Source organism: Rhinolophus ferrumequinum, chromosome 22, assembly GCF_004115265.2.
Source record: "Rhinolophus ferrumequinum isolate MPI-CBG mRhiFer1 chromosome 22, mRhiFer1_v1.p, whole genome shotgun sequence".
NCBI classification, from domain to species: Eukaryota; Metazoa; Chordata; class Mammalia; order Chiroptera; family Rhinolophidae; genus Rhinolophus; species Rhinolophus ferrumequinum.
Window position 1 is genome coordinate 44416649 of NC_046305.1, and position 25872 is coordinate 44442520.

General features: G+C 40.2%; 1 protein-coding gene across 3 annotated transcripts in view; it reads left to right on the forward strand.

The window, feature by feature from the left end:
* The first annotated feature begins 1883 nt into the window (after nucleotides 1–1883).
* Nucleotides 1884–25872, forward strand: part of MAGI3 (membrane associated guanylate kinase, WW and PDZ domain containing 3) — a 195644-nt gene continuing 171655 nt past the window's right edge. For all 3 annotated transcript variants that reach the window (XM_033092762.1, XM_033092763.1, XM_033092761.1), the window contains exon 1: nucleotides 1884–2707. In XM_033092762.1, the coding sequence (XP_032948653.1) occupies nucleotides 2392–2707 (316 nt within the window). In that variant the 5' untranslated portion in view covers nucleotides 1884–2391. The remainder of the gene's footprint in view (nucleotides 2708–25872) is intronic.

Genomic DNA, 25872 nt, shown 5'->3' on the forward strand with positions numbered 1-25872 from the left:
TAACTGTACTGAATATACCCCCCACCCTCTTTTTTTTTCTCTCCAGATGCAATGTTTCCTCTTCTGTGTGTGACTGACTGATACGAAGTGCATCAAAAGGCTCTCTTGCTCTCTGGCTTCTGGTTGGATTTGGCCATCCGGATGCCCAGCAAGAGACCGGAGGAGGTTAGGTGAGTGAGCTATAAATCCCCCAGCTTCTTCCTTGGGTGATTGCATCCCTTGACAAAAGGTCCCAAGTGCTTGTCAGGCTGCCCTTTCTGTGCTGAGTTTTTGTAACTGTTCCTTCCCCCTTGCTTCTACAGATCTAGGAGCCTGTAGCCCCAGGATTCCACACTTCCTTTGTGGTTTCCTATACCCTGCCCACCTCTTTGTAAAGTACCATTTGTTTCCTGCGAGGCCCTGACTGATACAATGGTGAGCACAAAATCACTGCAGCTGTTGAAGCACCGCCCAGTCCAATCTGAGATGTGGGGAGATTCTGTGGAGTTATTCATGGTTTAAATAAGGGCTTTCCCCAACCATTAAAGGGAGACAGGAAACTACATAAATAAGTCCTGCGCAAAAGTGAAGCAAAGTATCATACTCAAAGAAAACACTTTCTACCTGAGGACAAGAAATCAAAAAAGGCTATCTGAGAGCAAGAGCATTTGGGCTGAGAATGGATAAGATTTTTAAGACAGAGACAAGGAAGCGTGTGAGTCATGCCAAGGAAGGGAGGAAACTCAAGAAGAGTTTCTGAAAAATTAGTGCTGGAAGGGACATAAGATGTCCTTTTTTTAATGTTAGTTCTCCCTCCACCTCCTTTATAGATATGTAGACTTGAAGCTGAGATTTGGCCAAGGTCAAACAGCAAGTGAGAAGCATGCCAGGACTCCACTCCAGGTCTGCTAGCTGCTAGGCTAGTTCCTAACCCACCTTCAGTCTCCACCCTCATCTCAGGCAGTCTGCTTACTTGTCAGTCTCTCCCACTAGATTGTGACCTCCTTGAGAGCAGGACCTCTTGTTTTCTTCATCCTTGAACCCCAGTACCTAGCACAATTTCTGACATAATGTTAGCAGCAGCAGCAGCTACCAAATGGTAAGCATCCACTCCCTGCCAAGCACTGTGCAGGTAAGTACTGCATGTAATCTTCCCGACAACTTGGAGGGACAGAGTCACCTCCACTTATCGGCTAAGGCTGCTGCGGCTCAGAGAGGTGGTCGAATTTGCCTGAGGTCACACAGCATTGTGCAGTACTCTATTTTACCCTCTATCAAATGGACTCTGGAGTCCCAGCCTCAATAACATTTGTTGCATGAATGCACGAACAAGACTCAGTGTAAGTGATCCGCTGTAACAGCTCACCCTGGAGGCCCCGCCACCTCCGGCCAGGGACTCGGCGAGTAGTCTCAGGTCTAAAGTATACTCGTTCCTCTTGGTGCCGCTCCAGGCTCCGCCCCCGACTCCTCTACCCGGCTAGCCAGCCACGCCTCCACCTCGGGGAGTTTGGTCGCTCTTCTGTAACCGAGTTTTCTCTCGGCTCCAGCTGCTGCCGGAGGGCCTCTTTCGGCCCTGAGATCTGGAGCGGGTTCCACTCCCCTGCCCCTCCCCTCGCCCTCGCCCTCCCTCACTCTTCAAACTTCTTTTTTCCACCCTCTTTAAACTTCAGTCATCTTAGTGCCCGCCTCCTCCACTCCCACCAACCAATTGGTGGTTTTCATTCTCGGTGAGGGTCCATCCCCTGCCTGCCGGGGGCCAATCCCCCGCGCAAGAGTCGAGGGCTGGGGCTCGTTCCCAAGCGCCCGGCCTGTGACGGCAGCGCGCCGGGCGCCGCGCGGCGGGAGGGGGCGGGGCTCTGGATGAGGGATGGGCGAGGGCGGGGGGAAGGGAGAGAGGGAGGAGGAGGTTGCGGCGGGTTTGAAAGCGGCAGTTTCCTGGCAGCTGGGGCAGGCGTTGGTCTCCGTGCTCCAGCTTCGCAGCGGCCGCGATCGATCCAGCCACGCGTCTACGCTTGCTTCTGCGCGCCCCCGACGGATTTTTCCCATCCCGGCTCTTCCCCCTTCACCTCCCCGCCCTCCCAGGCTCAGCCTTTCCCGCCGCTCGGGCGCGGAGCCCGGGGGCCAGCAGGCTGCTGTGACCCCGCCCGAAACCCCTCCGGGGCTGCCCAGAGACAATTCCCTTCTCCTTTCTGCAGCCTAACCCGGGGTGGCCCTCGCAGAGCCCAGCCAGTCCCAGGGAGCACAGCCGAGAGGGGCATCCGAGGGGTGTCTCGGGGTGTGGAGTGGCCCGGCCCCCAGTGGGCTGTGGTTGGGGGGGTGCCGGAGCGGCGAGGCCCCCCTCGCCGGGCTGCGCGGGCTCCTGGGGCCCCGCCGCCGGCGCGGGGTCTCCCCCATGGTGCAGCGGGGTTCGGGATGTCGAAGACGCTGAAGAAGAAGAAGCACTGGCTCAGCAAGGTGCAGGAGTGCGCGGTGTCCTGGGCCGGGCCCCCGGGCGACTTGGGCGCGGAGATCCGGGGCGGCGCGGAGCGCGGCGAGTTCCCCTACCTGGGGCGGCTCCGTGAGGAACCGGGCGGGGGCACCTGCTGCATCGTCTCGGGCAAAGCGCCCAGCCCCGGGGATGTGCTGCTGGAGGTGAACGGGACGCCTGTCAGCGGGCTCACCCACCGGGACACCCTGGCTGTCATCCGCCACTTCCGCGAGCCCATCCGTCTCAAGACTGTGAAGCCAGGTACATCGGCCCTGCCTTTCTGTTGTGGGGATTGGGAGAAGTCGGGGTGGGTGTCCTGGGAGCAGCGGCCCCTCCCCACCGTTTATCGTGTGGGGTAATCTTAGACCTCTAGGGTGTGCCGGACTCCCGGGCGAGGGGGAGGGGTGGCAGTAGTGATTCCCATTTTGCCTTTGGGAAAACTGAGCTCTGGCTTGGCAGGGTTGCTCTGGGAGCTGTCAGAATTGCGACCAGAAGCTGGGTTGCCTAAATTTGTAGCTCCGTCTCCTACCACAGAGTTTTTGACTCGAGAGAAAACCAGCTCTTTTCTGCTTTCCTTTGTGGATAAGGTCCTCATGATTGTAACATTGTCTTTGGAACAATCTTACGCGTTTTCCAACAGGGAAAGAGGTCTTTACTACTGAGGCACTTGGTGCCAACGTTACCACCTAGTGTACCTGGGAGGGCTTAGCTGCTTCAGTGTTTCTTGCACACTAGCAACACCTTGGAGCTGACATCGTCACTCTGCCAGCCAGGTGGTTCAGGTGTCTGGGTACTGATGGTGTACAATATGTGACGCGTGGCCGAGTGGTGTGTTCCTGCAGGGAGCTGTTGAATAGTCTGGGGTTCGAAGGGAAGACCTAGGTGCTTCGCTGAGGAAAATCTTTTGTAAATCTTTGGTTTTACAGAAATTTGTTGAAGTGGGCAAAAAAAGAGTCCCTGTTGCCCTGTTGTCTCGTATGATAGTAAAATCTGCTGGAAAGCACGTTTCGCATATGGCATTCATGCCAGTTTCAAAGCACTGATCAGACTGAACAGCGAAATCTGATAGTATATAATAGACTTGACGTATTTGTAATCGACGACAGTGCTGGTCGGTTTCAGCGTTTCAACGGTGGTAGAATGTGGTTCTGTTTTCTGAGATGTTTGTAGGAGAGAGAATTATGACTACAATGTTATTAATAATCAAACTATTTTTGCTGAATGTGCTCTACTGAATATACAATGCATCAAAATATAATGAGCTGCTTAATTGTGATGGGGTAGAAAAATCAATCCATCCCTTCACTGCAAAAGGCTAGAAAATTCTGGGAAAAAATTTGACGTTATCTCCCTCGCTTTTTTTTTCTTTCTTTCTCAGTAGCTCACTTTGGAAATACCTCTTTTATAGTCCTTTGGGCTTAATAGGAACTGATGGTTTGTGGTGCATTATACCTATGTGTGTGTATTGTGGGTGTATACACGTACACACACACACACACACTCACATGTTCTTGCAATCTTCAATTAAGATTTTTCTCAGATGCTCTATTCCATCATACTCATTTTAAGCTTATGGGTTTATGTGAAGTTTTCTTTTTGTTGTTGCTAATTAAAAATATAACAACTTTGGCAGACTTTGAACATCTTTTCCAGTTTGTGAATTCAGAAATTCTTAACTCAAAGTTTTAGAGCCATATGTGAAGAGTGGAGGAAAGACTTTGGAACTGTATGTAGTTCAGCCAGTCAGGCACTGTCTGTAAAATGCAGAATCTTAAATACACACACACACACACACACACACACACACACACGCAACTTACTGGTCTAGGTGCCATTTAGTTCAAATTCCATGAGTCGAGGAATAATGAGAAAATCTGCATAATTGCTTTGTGTTTTGTTTTGGTTAGTTGGGGCATAGATAACTGTATTTTCAAAACTAGTTTAAAACTTGATTGAAGAGGAAGTTGATAGAAGACTGGGGAGATGTATCATTAATATTGGTCTGATCTGCATATTATACGTCTTCTCACCCTTTGTACCAAATTTAAGAAAATAATTCAGAGTGTATTTACTAATATTAATTGTGTTGAATAAACATCAGATGTTCCAGAATGGAGTTGACATTTTTATAGTAATAAAATTTTACCTTCTTGACAACTGCTGGTACTGTCCTATTTTAAATATTTAGCCAAAATAAAGGGAATAATTTATATTAATAGGTGTGGCATGTTTTGTAATCATAAATAATAAAAGTTAAATACTACACTTTTTAAAGATATACTCTGCTTTAGTAACTTCTAAAGGATACCATGGTGTGTCATCTGAGATTAATATTCTTGTTTCTAAGCAAGTTGTAATTAAAAGTTTTTAATCTCTTAAAAATAGTATTCTTAATTTCTTAATAGCCTCATGTTAGGCATCATGTTAAATGGCTTTCTTAAATGGCTTTGCTTAAACAACATTTTTAAATAAAATAGCAAGATTTTTGCAGGTTAAACACATGCCTTTAAATATTAGAAATTAAGGACTTGAAGAGGTTATTCATAGAACTTTGAGTGTGATTAAAAACTGCATAAATATTATCTCCAGAGAAGACAAAGATTCTATACTGTTCGGATTCAATTCAAAAAGTATGAAAATACAGGGTAAGTGTATTCAGAGAGGAACTTGCCCTGCACATTGGGTTTTTTTCCCTTTTGTCTAAACTTTGTGAGAGAAATAGATGTTTCAGTTTAATAAGGTATTATAAAGTATACTTAACACTCTGTCTCTTGTCTTGATTGATAAATCTTTATTAAACTATATTCATAACGTGTTACTTAGAAAGTAGGACAATGCAAGAGTAAATTTAACCATTGCTATAAGATGGAATGTTAGCCGGGAATGATCTCATATTGTCTTCTGAAAAAGTCCATGGCGGAGGGCTGGGCTGGGCTGTAGGATGAGGCTGCTGCAGCACTGATTCTTCCAGCTTTCTCCTTTTCGTCTTGAAAGATGCTAAGGGGAGCACAGCCAAAGCCAGCACCATTACCCAGATGACTTATAGAAAGTTCTTTCTGACTGTGACTGTCTTGGGCCTTGATAGAGGGGTTTATTTTTTTCTTTTGTTATAATCTTTGGTGGAGATTTAAAAGTAACTGTTTAAAATATGGTTCCTAATCTGAGACTTTTTCTGAATTAGAATTACAGGTACAGAATTAGAATTAGAGGTACAGTAGTACCTCGGTTTTCGAACGTCTCCATTGACGAACATTTTGGTTACGAACGCCGTAAATTTTATGGATCTATGGTATCATTAAATAGTAAAATTCATGCTAAATTTGCAGTTTTAGGGGTGGATTTTAAAGATCTGGAACAGATTAATCCATTTTGCATTACTTTTATGGGGAAACCTTGTCTCGGTTTTTGAATGTTTCAGAACTCAAATGGACTTCCGGAACGAATTACGTTCGAAAACCGAGGTACCATTGTATTTCTTATTGAATTCTTATTCTTATTTAGTATTAATGTAATGCTTAGCAGTCAGTACTTTCCTGCTTCATGGGGAACCTTTTGTTCCACCTACCATGTTTCCCTGAAAATAAGACCCTGCCAGACAATCAGCTCTAATGCATCTTCTGGAGCAAAAATTAATATAAGACCCGGTCTTATTTTACTGTAATATAAGACCGGGTCTTTAATGTAATATAATATAATATACCGGGTCTTATATTAATTTTTGCTCCAAAAGATGCATTAGAGCTGATTGTCCGGCTAGGTCTTATTTTTGGGGAAACACAGTATGCTTGATCCAACTAGTCACCTGTTTCTTAATTACAACCCTATTGTTTATTTCTCTGCAAAGAGAAAAGTTTTCACTTGAACTTTGTATTTTCCTAGTAGGAAAGGAAATTGAACTTTGGACCTTTAGTGAAATTGTTTCATTATATGGTTCTGTGACTAGGACTAGTTTCTTTGATTTTACTTCATAGTATATATTTTTTTAACCATTTCTGTTTTGATTAATGATTGAAGTAGTTAATTTTGTTCTAAAGTTTCCCAAACTATGAATGTGCAGAGTTTTATGGAATATTTGCTTCTTCATATCCCTTTAAACACCTATTTCAGTGTTTGTAAATTATGTGAATTTTGTTCTGGAGATTAAGTATTGCTACAATAGATACACGAAATCATTGTGTTCAGCTACCCTAAGTCTGGTGCTATATCTACAGATGAAAATCATGAGGAACAATGTTACCGTTTGTTTAAACAAAATCCAATTTGAAACAGATCTTGTTCCATGCTAATTAAACATAGGTAAACATTGTTACAACTGATACTTTGAGACATCTGATTTATAAGGGAATTTTGTTAAAATGAGCACATTCTTAGAAATACATTCCCCATTGGTGAAGAAATACTACTAGATGCTTTTAAGTAAGGATGTTTATGTTATACCAATAATGAATGACTCTACCCCTTTACTCTCATAACTTTTGGATCTTTTTTTTTTTTTTCCCATTTGTTTGTTTGTTTAGTGGTTAATTTGGGACTTGTAGTGACTTGTTTAGAGGGTTGTAGTATTTGAAGATGGCAAGGGTGAGAGAAATTAGAGTTAATTGCTAGCCTCCTAGATTTTCAATACGAAAAATTTCTTATTACTCCCTTTTAGCAATATACACTACTGATTGGGTAAGGCAGACCTTGTCAGGAAAAATAGCATCGAACTTTGATAAACTTTAAATATGAAACTTTTCTGCTTTCTCAAATTTTGGTACCTATGTATTGGGTCTAATGTTAGTCTTCACTCAAGGTTCAACTTCTGGACTCTATTCACTGACACCTGCAATGCATATGAATAGTGGGCTTATACCATACTGACAGAACAAACACTTAACATATTTGGCCCTTTCAATTTTCAGATCATTTTTATTTTATTCATTTAATGCTAAAACTGATTTTCTTGGAACATTACTCTATGTTCCTTGGTCAATGTATATTATTTTTTTTGTATCTGATCCTGAGATATATTTTATGAAACCTCTTGTTATGGGAGATAAATTTCAGTGTTCCCCCTGCCCTGGCTCTAATTTATATAAATTGATGGTCAAACAAATCTCCAACATGTGTTCAAACATCTGATTTATGAGCTCAGTGCATATTCTTCTCAGGTGAATAGTTTCATATAATGTTTTTACTATATAAACCCTAAGTGCTTTGTAAAATTTGTGGGCACTTAGTATGTTGGGAGTGAGTTGTAGGATAATTTCATGTTTATGAACCACTTCAATAGCACCTACCAATTTCAAACTTGACCAATTTCCAAGTCAATGTTTGGTTGTTTGTGAGTTGACAAAGGATAAGTATCTTGACACTGAGGACTAGAACTGTGTTTCCTTTAATTAAATAATTATTTTTGTTTCTTTTCTAATATGTTGAGAAACAATTTCCTTGCAATAGTACATTCTGGGGGAGAAAGCCAATGCCCCAAATCTATATATAACTGTTCCTCAGGGTAAGATTCTCAGTAGCTTGGAGGCTGTTGTTGTGAGAGACTTGTTTGTGGAGAAAGAGAGGCAACTTCCTGTCTCCTTCCCCTTGAACAAATATTATTCAGAATGTTTTCCTAAGAAAGGTGCTTGTTTTGCTTTATAAAGAGAAAATAAAAAGTTCTATTACTGGCACCCAGTGGTATACCCGCTCTGTGAGTTAGCACTGGCAATACAAAAATATAAAATATAAAAATGAGTCAGAAATAGTTTCTGTCTTCAAGAAGCGTGCAATTTAGTGGGAGCTTAATGATTCATTGGTAAGAAATACCTGTAGTCAGGGCTTAATCTTTTTTCACTTTTCTCCCAGTTCTTAAATGAAACCCTTTTAGGTCAGTTGTAGTAGGAATTTTGGTGGAAGCTAGACTAATTTGTTAATCTTAGTTGTATAAATGGGGTGAAGTTGCATCTTACAGAGGATTTGGTTTGTTCTCAAGTCATTACAAAAAGAGGGAGACCAACTATAAACAAAATTCTCCTTTAGAAAGCCCTTAAATTTAAATTGCCCTTAAAATACATTGTATTTTATTTACAATGATTTATAATACAATTTGTGCTTTATTTTGCAGTGTGCTTTATACATTGTGTTTGTATTGTACCATTTTTAGGATGAGTCCTACATGCCACTTTTCTACACATGTTGGAACCTATTGCTCTGTTTTGGTTGAACACCAGATGAAATAGTTTGGTTGTATCAAAGAGATCTGTTTTGCCATAACAAACAAACAAACACCCCCCCCCCCACCCAAACAAAACGAAAAACAAAACCAACCCTGTCTTTTAATTCTATGAAATGACCTTCATCTGGGAGTGCATAGTGAATTTGTATAAGTTAAATTATGTACATGGGGTGAAAGACTGGTTTCATTCTTTTTTATGTCTTACTGAGGTCCTTGCCACCTGCCCTTATTTTCTGAGTTGGCTGGTTGGGGAGGGAATTGTGAAGAATTTTGAACTCAGCCAGGCTGTGAAAGATGGATACATTTTGGCTGAGTGGAATTAGGATCCCCTGGATAGTAGGTAAGATGAGAGGAAGAGAAAACACAGGGCAAGAATACACCGTACAGAATGGTCTGCAGTATAGTCCGCTTCAATAGTTTTGTGTGTCTTGTGTGTGTATAAAGCTTTATTTTGTATAAAAGCACAAAACCCACATTATAGAATAATTGGAAAATAGAGGGAAATTCATGTTAAGTGTTTAAATGTGTAGGTAGTTCCATTATAATTTATCTCCTCTACTTTTTTTTTTTTAAACTGGAACTTGAAATGTTTTTCTTCCATTAATAATATTGGTAAGGTGATTAATGCTATTTCTACCGTCAACCTTATTCAACTCATAATGTAATACTATGAGTATTTTTATTTAACCCATAATGTAGATGAAATATTGCCATCAGTAGTATGCTTTATTGTTAAGAGGCTTTCTTGGATTGCTTTGGAAGCCTAGCCAATTTTATGGGAAAACACACAATTTGCTAGTTTAGTAAAAAGACAGCTGCACATATGTTTCCACCTCAACCTTGCCTTCTTTTTTGGTTGACTGACTTCCAGTAAAAAGGGTAGCACCATTATATCTCCATTCCCCCCAACCCCAGCACTTGTATACTGATACAATCATCCCAGGATGGCTGGGGGCGTATGGACTACATTTTGAAGACCATAATTGACTTGAGACTTATCTAAATACCTGAGAAAGGAGACTATGCTCATAGATTTTAAGATACTTTGTTTTGTTAATCCTCATGCTAGAGATATTCCTTTGGAGACTCAGTAAGAAATAAGACTCAGTAAGAAATATGGAGGGTTAAACTTTTCTGCTACAATTTATTTGGAGTTTAGGGTGTTTAAAAATTATGGGGAGAAATTTCGCTTCACATTTAATAATTGCGATCTATTCTATTTAGAGGCTTCCCTTCTCGTCTTGGGTATGCAGTATGAACAGTAACTGATCTACTTAATTAAAACTTTTGGGCGTCTTAGGCTCTTTGCTATTTTTTTTCAGGGAGTTTTAAATACATTATTATTTTTCTTGCATCATAAAAGTTTGTAAGAGTCTACCTTGTATCTTGTTGTTGTTCTGATTGGAAATTACATGTGACGGAAAAATGGGATTTTACTATACATGATGACATTTAACAGAAAGAATTTTATGAAATGAAAATACTCCAAAAAGGAGGGAAAAGAAGCATTTATTAATATATGCTTTCTTTTTGAACTTAATCAAATAGAATTAAATTAAATTGGCTTTGTTTTTTTTCTCTAATAAAATAAGTTTTAAAAAAATCCAGATTGATGGAGCTGTCCTGGAGATGGTTATCCAGTTTGCTACAGGTATCTTGTGATACGTAGCTTACATCTCAGCAGGAAGGGAAAAATATTCATAATTCACATGCCAGTTCACATATTTGTAAGGATTCTGTAGCAAGTGACAGAAACTCTATAGAAATTAATTTAGGCTAAGAAGAAACATTGGTTTACATACACGAAAACCCAGGCATAGGACAGGAACAACTAGATTTGTGTTCTCAATGCACGTGACTCTCTTTTCCTCTGAGTGGGCTTCCTTCTTAGTTTGGCTTTCAGTGTAACAGGAAAGGTGACTTTGAATCCCCAAGTCATACACAGCCCTCAAAGCTTCTCATCTTTTTTTTCTGGAATCCAATGACAAATCTCATGCAGGGACTTTCTCTGGCCCTGGGCCCAGTTGTGGAGAGAGGTCAGTAGGCTACTATGACTGGTCAGGCCTGGTTACATGTCCACTCTTGCAGCTGGGTAGAGAAAGCACAATGATTAATAACTGTACCAGAACCCCAGGAGATAGGGGAGGGGGAGGCCCTCAAAAGATGGGCTGCTGGGGAGACAGTACTGTAGGAAACGGCCTAAAGGATTTAATCTCTCTTACTTTGAAGACAACAGTACACAGTTGTCCTAAAACTATTATAAAAAATATATATATATTGGCTGTAGAACAAAACTGAGGCACTGATTTCACTAAAATATTACCATTTTCGATGTTTTTCTTTTTTTAAAAAAATCTAAAAACTGCTTTTATCTAAACATTGTTTCTTTAAAAAAATTGAGATGTTAATACTTCAATGTACACCATTTAAAAGTACTGCTTGTAGGTTTTCTTCAACTTTCTTTGATTTTTTAAAAATATCAAATAAGATTCTCTAAAGCAATTCTGCTTGTTCTTAGGTAGATAGAATATATTTTGGAGGATAATTTAATAATCTTTGGCTTTGAGAAAATGATTATTAGTCTAATTAATGCAATTTTTTAAACTTAATATTGTACCATTTTGAAAATGAAGTTCTAAACTACTTGCTTTCCAAGATGTTTTGCTTTTAAAACAATGGTCTTTTAAACTGTAAATTGAGACTGCATTTTTATTGTATTTCTAAGGGCTCCCTAATAATACCTTTTAACCATGATCTCATAGAAGTTATACAGAAAGGAACTACTTCACTGACTCCTAACTTGGAAACACTGCTTAAGTGTGTAATGGGGTATCTGTTTAATCACCCAAAAAGTTATTTGGCAAACATTGTAGGATAAAAATTTGACCACCTTTATTAAGTTTTTTTTTTCTGCCTCCACTGGGGAACAGAGCTACTTGGAGAAAAGGTTGAAAGAGAGGGGTGGATACCCTGAATATCTTCACGCTATTTTTATATTGTAATTACTGTATTAATGTCTTCAACTTGGGTTCCATACAAACAATCATTGTAACATCAACCTTCAGTTTGTGAAAGATGTGTACAGTAGGAGTTCTGCAGTTTGGCCAAATTCTGTCTGGTAGTTGGACCGTTAGTGAATGTTCAAGATTGATATGTTATTGATAAATACACTTACTGTGCATAAAAATGAACATTTATGGAATTGGATATGATTTCCAATAAGAATCGTAGAAGGGACTTTGTATTTTTCGATTAGTTTATGTCTCTCTTGGGATTTCTTCAGACCATATCTGGAAAATCACTGCTTCTGCAGAAACCTGTTATGACTAGAGTTCTCTAATATTAATTCCGTATATTGACAGATTAAACCATGAAATCTGTTAAAATAATACAATCTTCCTTACAGAATTATATCTTAACCCACATCTGTAGCTTTTGGCAGAACACTTTGTCAAAATATTATTAATTTTAGCTAAGGATACTGTTCGCTAATATCAGTGTTTGATTTAATGAGAAATTTAATTCCCTTTGACTAGAATTAGATTTGCTAACTAGAGCTATTTCACATCGCAATGCTGATGAGTGAAATGACACATCAAACTCCCTTTGGTGACAACTCTAAGTTGACAACCTCTCTCTAAGTCTAATAGGAATATTCTGTCATGGGACTTGTCATAATACTACCCTATTTCCCCGAAAAAATAAGACCTAGCCAGACAATCATCTCCAATGCGTCTTTAAGAGCAAAAATTAATATAAGACCTGGTATTATAATATATATATATATTATATTGTAATATATAATATTATATCATATCCATTTTTATATTACATTAAAATAAGACCAGGTCTTTTATTAATTTTTGCTCCAAAAGATGCATTAGAGCGGATGGTCCGGCTAGGTCTTATTTTCAGGGAAACACGGTAGCTGCCATATGTCAGGGTGTTATACACCCATCTCATTTGGTTTATAAGGATGTAATATGTTGGTATACATGCATTCCTGTAAAGAAATTTATTCTTCTCCACGAGTCAGGTATTATCACCTCCCTTTTATGCATGAGGAAACCAAAGTTCAGAAAGGTAAATATGCCGAAGGTCACCCAGACTCACAGGAACTAAACAGTTTTTAGTCCTCCTCCCTTTCCAGATAGAATTTCATGTCTGACAAATCTTACTTCCTGTTTCTCTATTAAAAGGAAAACTCCCACAATTCTTAATTGTTTGAGTGGGTGTTAAATGCAGTAAAACATTGGGAAGTACTTAAAATAAAAGCTCCATTGCGTGGTTCTATTTCTAAACAAAGTTTGAGGCCGTGCAGTTTAATCTGTACAGCTAAATTGCGTGATAAAATAGTTATTCCCAAGAATCACTAATCAAACAAAGTTAGCATTAATTCTTGCTACCTTCGTAAGAACATTTTCAGCAGTTACATTTAGATACTTTTAGGATAAATATACTTGTGAAAATTGTACCCTTGATACTGGGAAGAATATCTTCTTCCCATGTCTCCTGCCCACTTGCTCTGTAATTCACTCACCAGGAAGGTGTTTGCTAGCACATTTGCCTAGAGACAGGTAGACTAGAAAATGTTCTGAATGAATCTATGTTGGAATTAGGAATTATTTATAAGTATGTTGAGTCTTTTCAAAGTATACTTTGCGGAAATAGGATTTAACCAAGCTGGATAGACGAACTACTGTATTCAGGTAGCTCTCTCTTCTTCCAGTCTTAAGGACTGCATGGCTCTGAAAAGAGGCAGTTAAAGCAGGTATGAGGTGTTGGCATCTCTTATTCTCTAAGTGTTTGTGCTGTTAAATTTTCCATTTGGGCTTCAGGTCAGTCACTCAACAGGAAGGAACCAAAGCAATCCAACCAAACACCCTTAGTCTACTGATAAGTAAATAGACGCTCAGTCATGGCAGGTAACTACCTGACAGTCATAGGATGAAGCTGGCAGAGCAGAGATTAGAACTCAGGTTCTTTTTACTGTGTTGGTTTCTGGCATAAGCACTTCTGTAGGTAAGTAGGGAAGAAAAGAGTTCATCTGTCAGCTGTGTCTGTCTCTTCATGAAATCTGCGTTCTTTTGGCACCTGGTGGAACGCGCTGACTTGGTTTGTGAGGCCACCACCATGCACGTGTATCATTGGAGGCAGTGGACACCTAGAGGTGGGAGCACAGGAAAAAAATTTAATCGTTATATATCACAGGTTTTCAGGGCACTTTGAGCCTTCCATGATGGTGTAGCGTACGGTTAAGATGTAGATCGTCAGAAAATTGTTAGCTGGTGCAACCACCGTTGAATGTTCTCGTTAGTCATTTTAGCTCTGAAAAACAATTTTTCAATCAGAAATATTCTTCACAATACTTTTGGTAAAATCCTTCTGAGTGGCTGCTGCCATATGGAGATGCTGTTGCTGTCCTTACCGCTCTCTGCGGGGGTGACACTGCCAGTCTGAATTCAAGCCAGCTCTCCTCCCACCCCCCTGACTGACTAGGGGGGGCAAAGGGGGAAGATGAGTTTTAGGGCTAGGGCCTGCTTAGGGGTGTGATAGATGAACACGCCAGGCCACTTTTGGCTCAGGGTCCGTGAGCTTGCCTGGCTGTAGTGATGGTTGGCATAGCTGACATGACTGAAAGGAGAGACTGTTCTCCTGCTGGGTACCAGACAGGTAGGTGTCTCAGGCCACGGAGACCTGGCCAGAGCTGAGGAGAAGGTATTCACCTGTGGGAGGCAAAACTGAAGAAAGGGGATGGAGGTGGCAGTTCTCGTTAGGTAAAACTAGTGGGAATGGTGGCATCTTGCTTGGGCCCTTTGTATATCTGTGAAAGAACAGCGGTAAGTGTAGACATGAAAAAAAATCTGTGATCAATCCACCATATACTCCTTTGCGGTATCCGTTAGGGTTCAGTGCAGGAAACAGAAAGAGATATGATGGAGGGAATCCGTTGCTTAGGAAAGTTCTGCAAGGGTTTGGAGGGCTGGGCTTCCAAGGACAGCTTGCCACAGGCGCTACCACCTCTGCCACAGTCAGGAAATTGACAATCAGAGGGTTGCCGCCAAAACCATGGCAAGAAGATGCCGCTGTAGTTGTGATCAAGGAGATCACAACAGTCATTGCTGTCGCCAGGATAACTGCTTGAAGTTTGACATGTAGCATCTGCGCACGCCTGTGACGACTTCTCTTTGATGCCTATAAACTAGTCACTAGATGTGGACGTGGAATCTGGCACTGCTTCTCCCACTGTCCCCTCAACACCCTCCAAGCTGGAGACTAGACACTGATATGTCCTTGACCTTCTTTGCTAGCTGAAAGCAGCTAAAAGCTACACGCTGATGGGGCTTTGCTTCCCTTCTGCCTTCCATATTTTGTGTCCTGCATGTTAACGATCGAATCAGTTTGCATCCTGAACACTAGCTGTAAAGGAATCGGGAGAACACAGCTGTTCGTTTTCCAACCTCTGCATTTCAGGAAGGCATAGGACAAGGAAGTGGGTGCTGAGTGCCAGCTGACCTTTCGCACATACTCATCTTATTAAATATGGCATTTTACATACAATATAGCCCTTTCTCGACAACTCGTTGTCATTTCTGTGAGCTTCTCATTTTACAACGAGCTATAGTTGGCGTGATCACGGACGATGGATTATTAACATCGGTAGTGACTTTTTATACTAGGTCAGTCTGTGTCTGGCCTCGCTGCTGTCTCTGCTGCTGGGACGTCTGTGTTTTCCATCACTTGATCCTAACCTCCCCTGCAAGCTGTGGGCACCAGGGCAGGGCCGGCACCTCCACGGAAGTAACTAATTTGTAGGCTGGTCAGCAACCTGTGATTTCTGTGGCTTGAAAAGATGAATGGGGCCCTAAGACTCTTTCCTGGGGATTTGAACTAAGACAAAAAGGGAAGAATTTGAAATTAGGAATAGGAGATTGAACTGAGGGGTTTTGCAGTAATGCACTGGGGTTCGTGGTACTCTTTCCACGGGGAAAGATGGGTGGTTAAATTTCCAGGGATTTTGCAAGCTAGTTGTCCAACACAGACTTTAAAACAAGAATTAAGTTGCATAAAGTTATAATGAAAAACACATTATATTAAAAACAAATTATATTGTAGTAATATAATTGTATTAATAAACTATTAGTAGTTTGTTACAATTAAATTATATTAAAATTATACTAAACCTTAATACTCAAAATTAATTGTTTTCAGCTTTATTGAGGCATAATCAATAATACTGTAATATAAAGTGTACAGTGTGATGATTTGCTATATGTATACATTGTGAAAGGAGTCCCACAATTGCATTAATGAATATATCCATCACTTTCCATATTTAACTTTTTTTTTTTGGTGAGAACACTTAAGTTTTACTCTCTTAGCAAATTTCAGTTATGTAGTATGCAGTCATGCATTGCTTAATGATGGGGATACGTGGTAAGAAATGCGTCGTTAGGTGACTCCTTCATTGTGCAATCAGAGTGCATGTACACACACCTGGACCGTACAGCCTCCTGCACATGCAGGCTGTAGGGTACAGCCCACTGCTCCTTAGGCTACAAACCTGTACAGCACGTTACTGCACTGAGTACTGTAACACAACGGTAAGTATTTGTGTATCTAAACGTATCTGAACATAGAAAAGGGACAGTAAAGATACGATACAAAGATAGACAGTGGTACACCTGTGCAGGGCGCTTACTATGAACGGAGCTGGCAGGACCGGAAGTTGCTCTGGGCGAGTCAGTGAGGAGAGGTTAGTGGATGTGAAGGACATGACTGCACGCTCCTGCAGACTTTATAAACACTGTCCCACAAGCCCTCCCCCTGCTTCCTTCCAACAGGGTCAGAAATAAAACATCGAAACTGTCAGTGCTGCTCCCTGAACAGGGATGTGGGCTGGATTGGTTGGAAACATCGAGGAGAAACTGGATGCATAAGTCGTAGATCACCATAACAGTGACTGGCAGGAGGGGGTGAGAGGGGGCCCCAGGATCAGAAGGAAGAAGGGGTCAAGATGGAGAGATAAAGGAACACGGGATTGTCATGGCAATGTGGTTTGAGCTATGGCATGTTGGAGCATTGGTCAGATTAAGGAACTTGGTGGTATTCTTAAAAAAAGAGGGTGTTTAATATGGAGAGGGTGTAGAACTGAGCACTCAATATTTCGACTTTGGAAAAAAATTTTTTTTGGTTCCATTGACCTTATCTGGCACAAAGAGTTCTCTCTAGCATTGAATTGTTGGAAGAAATAAAACTTATCTCTGCTTTACATCATTACAACCTGATAATATTTCCAAAGTACAAGGATAGGCTGGCTCCACCCTACCACAGAGAGTTTTTACTGCAGTGGCCGTGGCACTTAACTCTTGTTAAGTTTGCTCCTGTGGACCTGTGTCCTGTATAGGATCTTAGGTCCTCAACAAAGAATTTATAGCACTGTGCTCTGCAGACCATCAGGCTAGATCTGGGAGGGCTGTAGCATCCTCTGAATATGCAGTGCTGAGGGGATAGGCTCCTCTGTGCAAAACAGGTCAGCGCCTGACTGATTGAGACGTAATATGTGCTATCTATCTATCTATCTATCTACACTCAAAATTATCTATCTGTCATCTATCTATCCATCCATCCAACATTGGTTTACAGCATTATATAGGTTTCACGTGTGCAATTTTATAATTTAACATCTGAATATTCTACACTGTCCTCACCACCAAAAGTCTAGTTTCCATCCGTCACCATACAATTGACCCCCTTTACTCATTTCACCTTCCATCCACCTGCCTTTCCCCCCTAGTAACCACCAATCTGTTATTTGCCTCTATGAGTTTGCTTTTGTTTGTTCATTTGTTTTTTTGTGTTATAGTCCACATAAGCGTGTTATCATACGGTATTTGTGTTTTTTCGTCTGACTTATTTCACTTAGCGTAATACTGTTAAGGTTCATCCACATGGTCTGAAACAGCAGGGTTTCCCCTTTCTTTATGGCTGAGCAGTATCCCATTGTACATATGTACCACCTCTTTATCTTTTTATCTGCCGATGGACACAGGTTGTTTCCATATCTTGGCTATTATAAACAGTGCTGCAGTGAACATACCGGTACTTGTATTTTTTTGAATTAGTGTTTTCTTATTCTTTGGATAAATACCCAGAAGTAGAATTGATGGGTTGTATGGTAGTTCTAATCTAATTTTTTGAGGAACTTCATACTGTTTTCTATACTGTCTGTCCCAATTTACATTCCCACCAACAATGTAGAGGGTTCCTTTTTTTCCATATTTTAACACTTGTTTCTTGTCTTTTGTGATGATGGCCATTCTAACAGATGTGAGGTGCTCACTGCGGTTTTGATTTGCATTTCCTAAGTAATTAGTGATGTTGAACATCTTTCATGTGACTGTTGGCCATTTGTATGTCTTCTTTGGAAAAACGTCTATTCACATCCTTTGCCTATTTTTTAATTGGGTTGTTGGGTTTTTTTTTGTGTAAGATTTTATTGGGGAAGGGGAACAGGACTTTATTGGGGAACAGTGTGTACTTCCAGGACTTTTTTCCAAGTCAAGTTTCAGTCTTAGTTGTGGAGGGCGCAGCTCAGCTCCAGGTCCAGTTGCCGTTGCTAGTTGTAGGGGACGCAGCCCACCATCCCTTGCGGGAGTTGAACCGGCAACCTTGTGGTTGAGAGCCTGCACTCCAACCAACAACTGAGCCATCCGGGAGGCAGCTCAGCTCAAGGTGCCGTGTTCAATCTTAGTTGCAGGGGGCGGAGCCCACCATCCCTTGGGGGACTCGAGGAATTGAACTGGCAACCTTGTGGTTGAGAGCCCACTGGCCCTTGTGGGAATCGAACCGGCAGCCTTCGGAGTTAGGAGCACGGAGCTCTAACTGCCTGAGCCACCAGGCCCGACCCTGGGTTGTTTGGTTTTTATTGTTGAAATGTCTGAGTTCTTTATATATTTTGGATATTAACCCCTTATTGCGTATATGATTTGCAAATATCTTTTCCTGTTTGGTAAGTTGCCTTTTTGTTGTCTTGGTGATTTCTTTTGCTGTGTGCAACTCAAAATTGAGGTGCTGTGAGTGACAGGGAATCTATTGCCAAGTCCCACAGATATTGCTCCCATCAGAGAAAAAAAAAGTTACTCCTGAACCCCATGTCCTTCATTTCTTACAGGAAATTCAGCTCCATTATAATGTTACGGGACCGTCATTACACACATGTATGTGGCCCATCTTTGGCTATCACGTCATACAGTAGGTCCTCAGGCCTTATTCATCTTATAACTGAAAGTTTGCACCTTTTCACCAACCTCTCCGCACCCGTCCCCATCATTCTGTTCTGTTTCTGTGAGTTCAACTTGACATCATTTCCTAACTTCACTACATTTTACTCTTTATGTTCTCAGGTTTCTTTACATCTATTATATCTGTACGGTACAAATACTATGTAGTGGTTTGCTACTGCACGTATCTTCCCAGCTCTGTTTTCACTGTTGTCATGGCTATGGTGGGAGTTGTTGGCATTTACCAAATACGCCACTGACTGTGGGGGTGGGAGCAAGAGTCAAGGTTGGAAAGGCCATGCTGCACCGTGTACAAAGGAAAATTATGGGAGAAGAAACTATGAGTAAGCAGAAAAACTGACGGTGGATGTAAGGCTACATAGTGTTTATAGCAGAGCACTGGAGGGAAGGGCCACACACTCCCCTTCCCAAGGTCCAGAATCCTTCTGGAATTATCCTCCAGTTCTAGTCTCCAAGAGATTCAGCCTTATTTTATTACCCCGTTCTTGGAATTACATGAAACTGTGCGTTTCTGTGTGTTTTTCAACCATAACACTCTGGAATTTTATTTACTTCTTGTGCCTTTTTCTCATGAAGAGGAGACAGTGTGTTAAAAATTTACATTCAGATTTTCTGGTAAAAACCATCAAGATGGTAAAGAAGGCAAGGAGAAGTGTGATACGTGAGAATTCCCACAGAAGGCATCGTAGTTTATGGTCCAAACCCCTCCCCCAGTATATTTTCCATTAGAATAAAATTGAAATCTCTATTAAAGGATGACCATTACAAATATCTATTCATGTGTATATTTATATGCATGCATACATATGTATTTTGTATTCTGTGGTATTTTTCCTACATAAACATCGCACAGACTATTGTAGCTGCTGGAACGTGGAGTGGCTTGTTACTGTATAAATTCCCTCAGCCTCAAGGATAGAATCCTGGGGCACAGCTGACACTGTTCTCTTTCCTCCTGTGGCTCCTGCCTCTGTGCCGGGAGGAAATGCCCAGGCGCAGACTGGACCTGCCCTCCTGTCTGTGTCTGCAGCTCACGGCCTCAGCCTCCTCCGCCGCCTTTGATCCGCTGCTCTCTCTGCTCATCTCTCCACTTTTGTTTTCTCTTTATGCCGATTGCTTCTCTCACGCGTCTCTGCTTTCCAAAGAAAAAAACTGGCCTCGTGTAGATCCTGCCAGCCAATTGCGGAGCTCCATAACTTTTCCCGGGTGGATTGTCCAAATCGCGGGTGGGGGTGGGGTCGGGTGTAAACCAAGGGTGCTGGTCTTCTATTTTTCTCCTGTTTGTCCTTGCTTACATATTCAGGAACGGCCCTCGACCCCTGGCACATGTGTGTGTATCTGTTTTCTATTTCTGGACTTGGAAATATTCCAGAAACCTGGTCTCTAGATAGATGGTATTTTACTGTTTATTTGATATCTTTGTTTTAGAGGTTCAAGCAGGACTGCATTTAGTCAACAAAACTCTTTATCTTTTTAAAAGTCATTTAAAAAAGTGACTGGAAATGAATCTTTGAAAGGCCAATAGATAATTTTTTAGGATAATGTCTTACTAAGTGAAAGAATAAAAAATTGTCTAATTGTGGCACATTTATCCACTGTCAAAGAATTATAATGCATCTGAGAATTTCATCAACACCTGTAATGAATTAAGGAACCTCTTTTTATAAACAACAAAATAGAATATTTTACCATTGCCAAAAATAGTAAATGAGAATATGTTTAATTTTTGTTGTTATCTGTAGTTTGCAAACTTTTCACCTCCTAAGATATTATTTTTCTCCATCACTGACACTGGTGGTAATTAAAGAAGCATCTGTGCAAACATTATTAAAAGCTCACAGCTCTTCTGTGGTCATTTTCTAAATTTTAGGACCTGATCAGACGAGGGGATATGATCAGAATTTCTTCTTTGTGCTTATGTGGAGCCCCCTCTCTTTAAGCAGTGGTACAACCTCACTGAGCTATTCATAAGTTGACAGCTAGAAAAGTCTTGGTGATGTAACATACAGCATAGGGAATATAGTCAATGACGTAATAACTTTTGGGGGGAATCACTGTGTAAGTTATATAAATGTCTAATCACTATGTGGTACACCTGAAACTAATATAATATTGAATGTCAGCTGTAATTGAAAAACAAGGATTAAAAATTAAAAAAAAAAAAGTTGACTGCCCAGGGTGATCACTCCTGAAAGGACAGATGTTCTAGAGCATAGTCCACATGTATCACCTGGCCACATCCTTTTCTTGCCCAGAGTTTTGACCTCAGGTTGTAGCAGGAATCTTTTCACTGGGGGGAGTAAGAGTACCTCTTTTGGTTTGTTTGTTTTTCTTAAATAATGTAACTAAATAGGAACACAGAATTTGTTACATGTAATTTTACTCTATATATCATTGTTTAGAATTAATTGTCTTTATTATGTCAGTAGAGATGACATTATTAATACAACTTCCAACCCATCTTTTGGCCAAATAATTCTCAATAGATTTTTAGGAAAGCTGAATGGAATTTTACATCAAACTCGGGCAAAGCACAGTTTAGTTGTATGACTTAAAATGTGGGTTTGGAATCAGACCAGTCTGTGCTATAATCTCAGTTCTGCCACTTGTCAGCTGTGTAACCTTGGACAAATTACTTAGTCTGCTAAGCCTCAGAGTCCTTATCTGTAAAGTGAATATAATACTCCATATCTCATAGGGTTCCTAAAATAGTGTCAGATGCAAGTAAATTAGATGGGATATTTTTCCCTACCGCTTAAAATGGGCAAAAAAAAGAAAGAAAAAAAGAAAAAGAAAAAGAAAAAAATCATTACTTGTTGTAACAGGTTTAGAATATTTAAATTAATATCTAATTTAATATTTAAATTAGATCACTGACCTAATTACATTTCTCATAATTATAAAGCTGTTAATTCAACGATAGAGATAACACAGTCCTAGTGAACTGGGAGCAGAAATGAGCATGGCCCTTCTTATTAAGTATCAAACTTCAGAAATATCCTTGTGTCTACCTTAAAGACAAACAGTAGCTTGACAAATTGAAACGTTTATAACTTCAGGTAATAATGCAGTGTACAGGTAGGTATATGTTATCGGTTGTATGGTGTGTCCCCCAAAGGTATGTTGAAGTCCTAACCCCACGGTACCGCCATTTGGAAATAGGTCATTGCAGACTTCATTAAGATGAAATCGTCCTGGGTAGTGTGGACCCTTACGAAGAGAAGAGAACATGAGGGAGAGTACCATGTGACTGCACAGGCAGACTGAAGTGCTGCAGGTACAAGCCAAGAATGCCAGGGATTGACAGCCAGCAGCGGAAGATGGGTAGGCAAAGGGATTCTCCTGAGAGTCTCAGGGAGCTGGGCTCTGCTGACACCTTGATTTCCTATTTCTGGCCTCCAGAACTGAGAGAGAATACATTTCTGTTGTTTTAAGCCACTCAGTTTATGATACTTTGTTACAGCCACTGTAGGAAACTAATATATATTTTGTAACGATACATATATCCCTGTTGTTATTAAGAAACATTTCAGTGCATTAAAATTACCACCTTGTTTACAGCATATTAAATTGTGGATTAATATGCTATGGGTAAGCAAATATTTTTTATTCTTTCAGCAATTACTATGATAGATAACAAAAGCTTATTACTATATAAATCCCCTAAGGCTCTAGGGCTCCAATATTATAGAGTAGGTGATAAGTCTCTCTTTTTTTAACTTTTATTTCATTTTATTAATTTTTTTCTCTTGCCTGTTTTTAACTTTATTTTTTATGGAGGTAACAACATTGGTTTAACATGATATAAATTTCAGGAGTACAACATTATAATTAGATAACTGTATACTCAGTTGCTTGTTCACCCCCAGAAGGTAAGTCTCTTTGTTATAATGGTTTTCCTGCCTGTGCCCCCTACTCAGCACCATCACTGCAATGTAATTTGTGCCTTTAAGTGGACCTTTTTAGGTGCAGGTGCCTGTGTGACCAAAGAGGTCACAGACTGAAGAAGTAGATTCATTAAGGTAGTGGATTTGTCATTCTTCAACCACTGCCCTTTTAAAATAATCCTTTAAAATTCTTGCTAAATAGACTAAGAACGATATCTGATAAACATTATACTTTTAGTATGAAATGAGCAAGTGAGAGCTTAAGGTTATTTATTAATGCTTTAGCTAAGGTAAGAAAGAAAAGGAAACTGACTGATTTGTTTTAAACAACTTGATTTTTAAAAATTATTTTGGGTTTTTTAAATGAGAAAGGAATTTTTTAAAATCACAAATTAAGAAATTAATGGACTCTTTTAAGATCACAGTGTTTATATTGCTTCCTGGTTTTATTTTTTCCCAATAACTTCTGGAACTTAAGCAAAAGGAAAAATGCTACGCTGTAAATAAATGTTCACTGAGGGCAAATGAAGCTACCACAATCAGATATAAGAACATAATTGTTTTCATTCAGCAGATATTTATTGCGCTTTTTGCCAAGTGCTTGATAATGTTCTAGGCTTTGGGGATATGGCAATAAACACAGGAAACAAGATCTCTTACGGAGTTAACATTCCAGTTGGGCAATAGAAAATAAAAAAGAAAATATAAGCTAATGTCATAATAATAATGGTAGCAAAGACTTAAATGGCCCTTATTATGTGCTAGGCATTGCTTTAAGCTTTCTCCTTCATGTTTAATCTCACACTGACCCTGTGAAGTAGTAGTGTCTTCTTTTTATGTATGAGAAAACCAAGGCACAGGAAAGCTAAGTCACTTGCCCAAGGTCACGCAGTAGGAGAGGACTGAACTGGACCCTGAATCCAGGCAGTGTGACTGCAGAGTCTGTCTGTGCTCGTTCGCAGTGTATTCTGCTGCTCTGCGAAGAATCAATCAGCGTGATGCGATAGTGTCTTGTGTAGACGGGTAGTCAGGGAGGGCTTCCGGAGGAGGGGGCAGGACGCTGCAAGTTGAATGACTAGAAGAAGGAAGGAGTCTGCCATGTGAAAATTTGGAGGAAAAATCCCAGCCAAAGGGAATTGTAAAGTACAAAGGCCTTAATAGCCGGGCTTTGGCATGTTATAGGACTAGAAAGGAAGGGAAAGTGTGGCTGGCACCTAGCAAATGAGGGCGTGAGAGTAATGGGGAGGAGATCAAAGGAGTAGGCGGGGCTGGCCAGGGCCTGGATGTTACCTATCCTTAGTGTCACTGGGAATTGTAAACTTGGACGATGATTGTCTGGTATACATTTCAAAAAGTCATTGTTTATGATTTGGGAGGGGAGCAGGAATGGAAGAAGGGAGACCTTTTAGTTCAGGTGAAAGATAATGATGGCTTGGACTGCCATACAATTGTGGCAGTGAAATGAAATGAATGGATTTGAGATGCTTTGAAAGAAGAATTTACAGGGCTTGCTGATTGATTGCAGGTGAGGGAAGAAGAGAAATCTACTTTTTTTTTTTCTTCTTTGAGCAACTGGGTGATTGTTGATACCAGCAAAAGGAAAGATGGGAGTTTGGGAGGATTGATCAGGTATTTTTTTTTTCTGTGGTAGAAGTATATCAACTACCTAGATTATTTTCTTAATGTTTTTAGTCTACTTGCTTTATTATCTCTCTATCCATCCGTCATTCTATGCTATTTTTTGTGCATTTCAAAGTAAATTGCAGTCATCAATACACTTCCCCAAGGAAAGCTTTGAAACGCCCATTTTTCTCATTTTACAGATGAGAAAACTGAGGCTTGGAGAAAAGTGATATACTCATGGTCATGCAGATAATTTTTGATGAATCTAGGATTAGCATGAGGTTATCATTAGTCTAGGACCCCAACTTGATTCTATTTTAACTTATAAATTAGAAGTGAATTTTGGAAACTGGACAAGTTTTGCTGCCTACTGGTTTATGTGCTAAAAATCTCTCGGACCCAAATTTTAAAGACAGAATACAAAGGATATAGCACTACTGTTGCATTTGATTGGATCACAAAGTTAGCTTAGCACATAGGACTTGTTGAAAAGTACAATACAATGTTGTAGATGGAGAACATTTTCAGATATTTGGTCCAGGAATGTAGCTTGGGGTTTGTCCAAGCATTAATCCTTTTGTTGGCAAGGCCTTTTGCCATTAATTAACAATGTTCCTTGCGTGCCTACTATGCACTGAGCCTGTGCCAGGCTGAGGTACAAAAGGGAATGATTCATTTCCTTTCTTTCAAGGAATTTAACCTTTGACTTTTATTTCAGCTTTCGAAAATCTCTTTCCATCTTTTTGCTGTATGTTTCTTTAAAAACGTAATAAAAACTGAAGTTCGAGAAGGTAGAGAAGCTTATTCAATCTTGGTAAAAAGAAACCTCGTCCTCTGTGTAAAATTATATGCACATGGACACAGGCTGCAGATTTTTCATCTGCTTTGTGTGAGCACCTTGTTTTCTAAGGCATGAAAATGCCATTTTAGTTTTCTATCCGGTGGAATTAACTAGCCAGGTTATCAGTTACGGCAGTATCAAACTTGGAAGTTAATAACGATTTAAGTTGGTACAGAAATATGAGACATGTTTGTTTTTAAAAGTCGAACTAGTTGTCTTACATCGATGTTGTTTTTATGCTTTCTTGTAAAATAAACCTTTTCATTACTGCCTTATGGTCATTTGGATTTTTAAGGAAATTAACCTGACGTTTTCTTTGCTATAGTTATTCTCTGTTCTAATGTTTAATGTCCTCCAGCAACTCTTTCCAAACTCATTTCTCATTATTACCCAATATGTATACTCCATTAGAGCCAAACGAAAGTATGTGTCACACTTCTTCAAAATCCGTCCAAAACTTACCTCCTTTGGAGATTTCTCTAGTATTAGTGTATTACAATTTTTTTTTAAATTTCTGTTCTTTGCAACCCCAGGGTACTTAAATAGTTCTGTACTTTGCCATT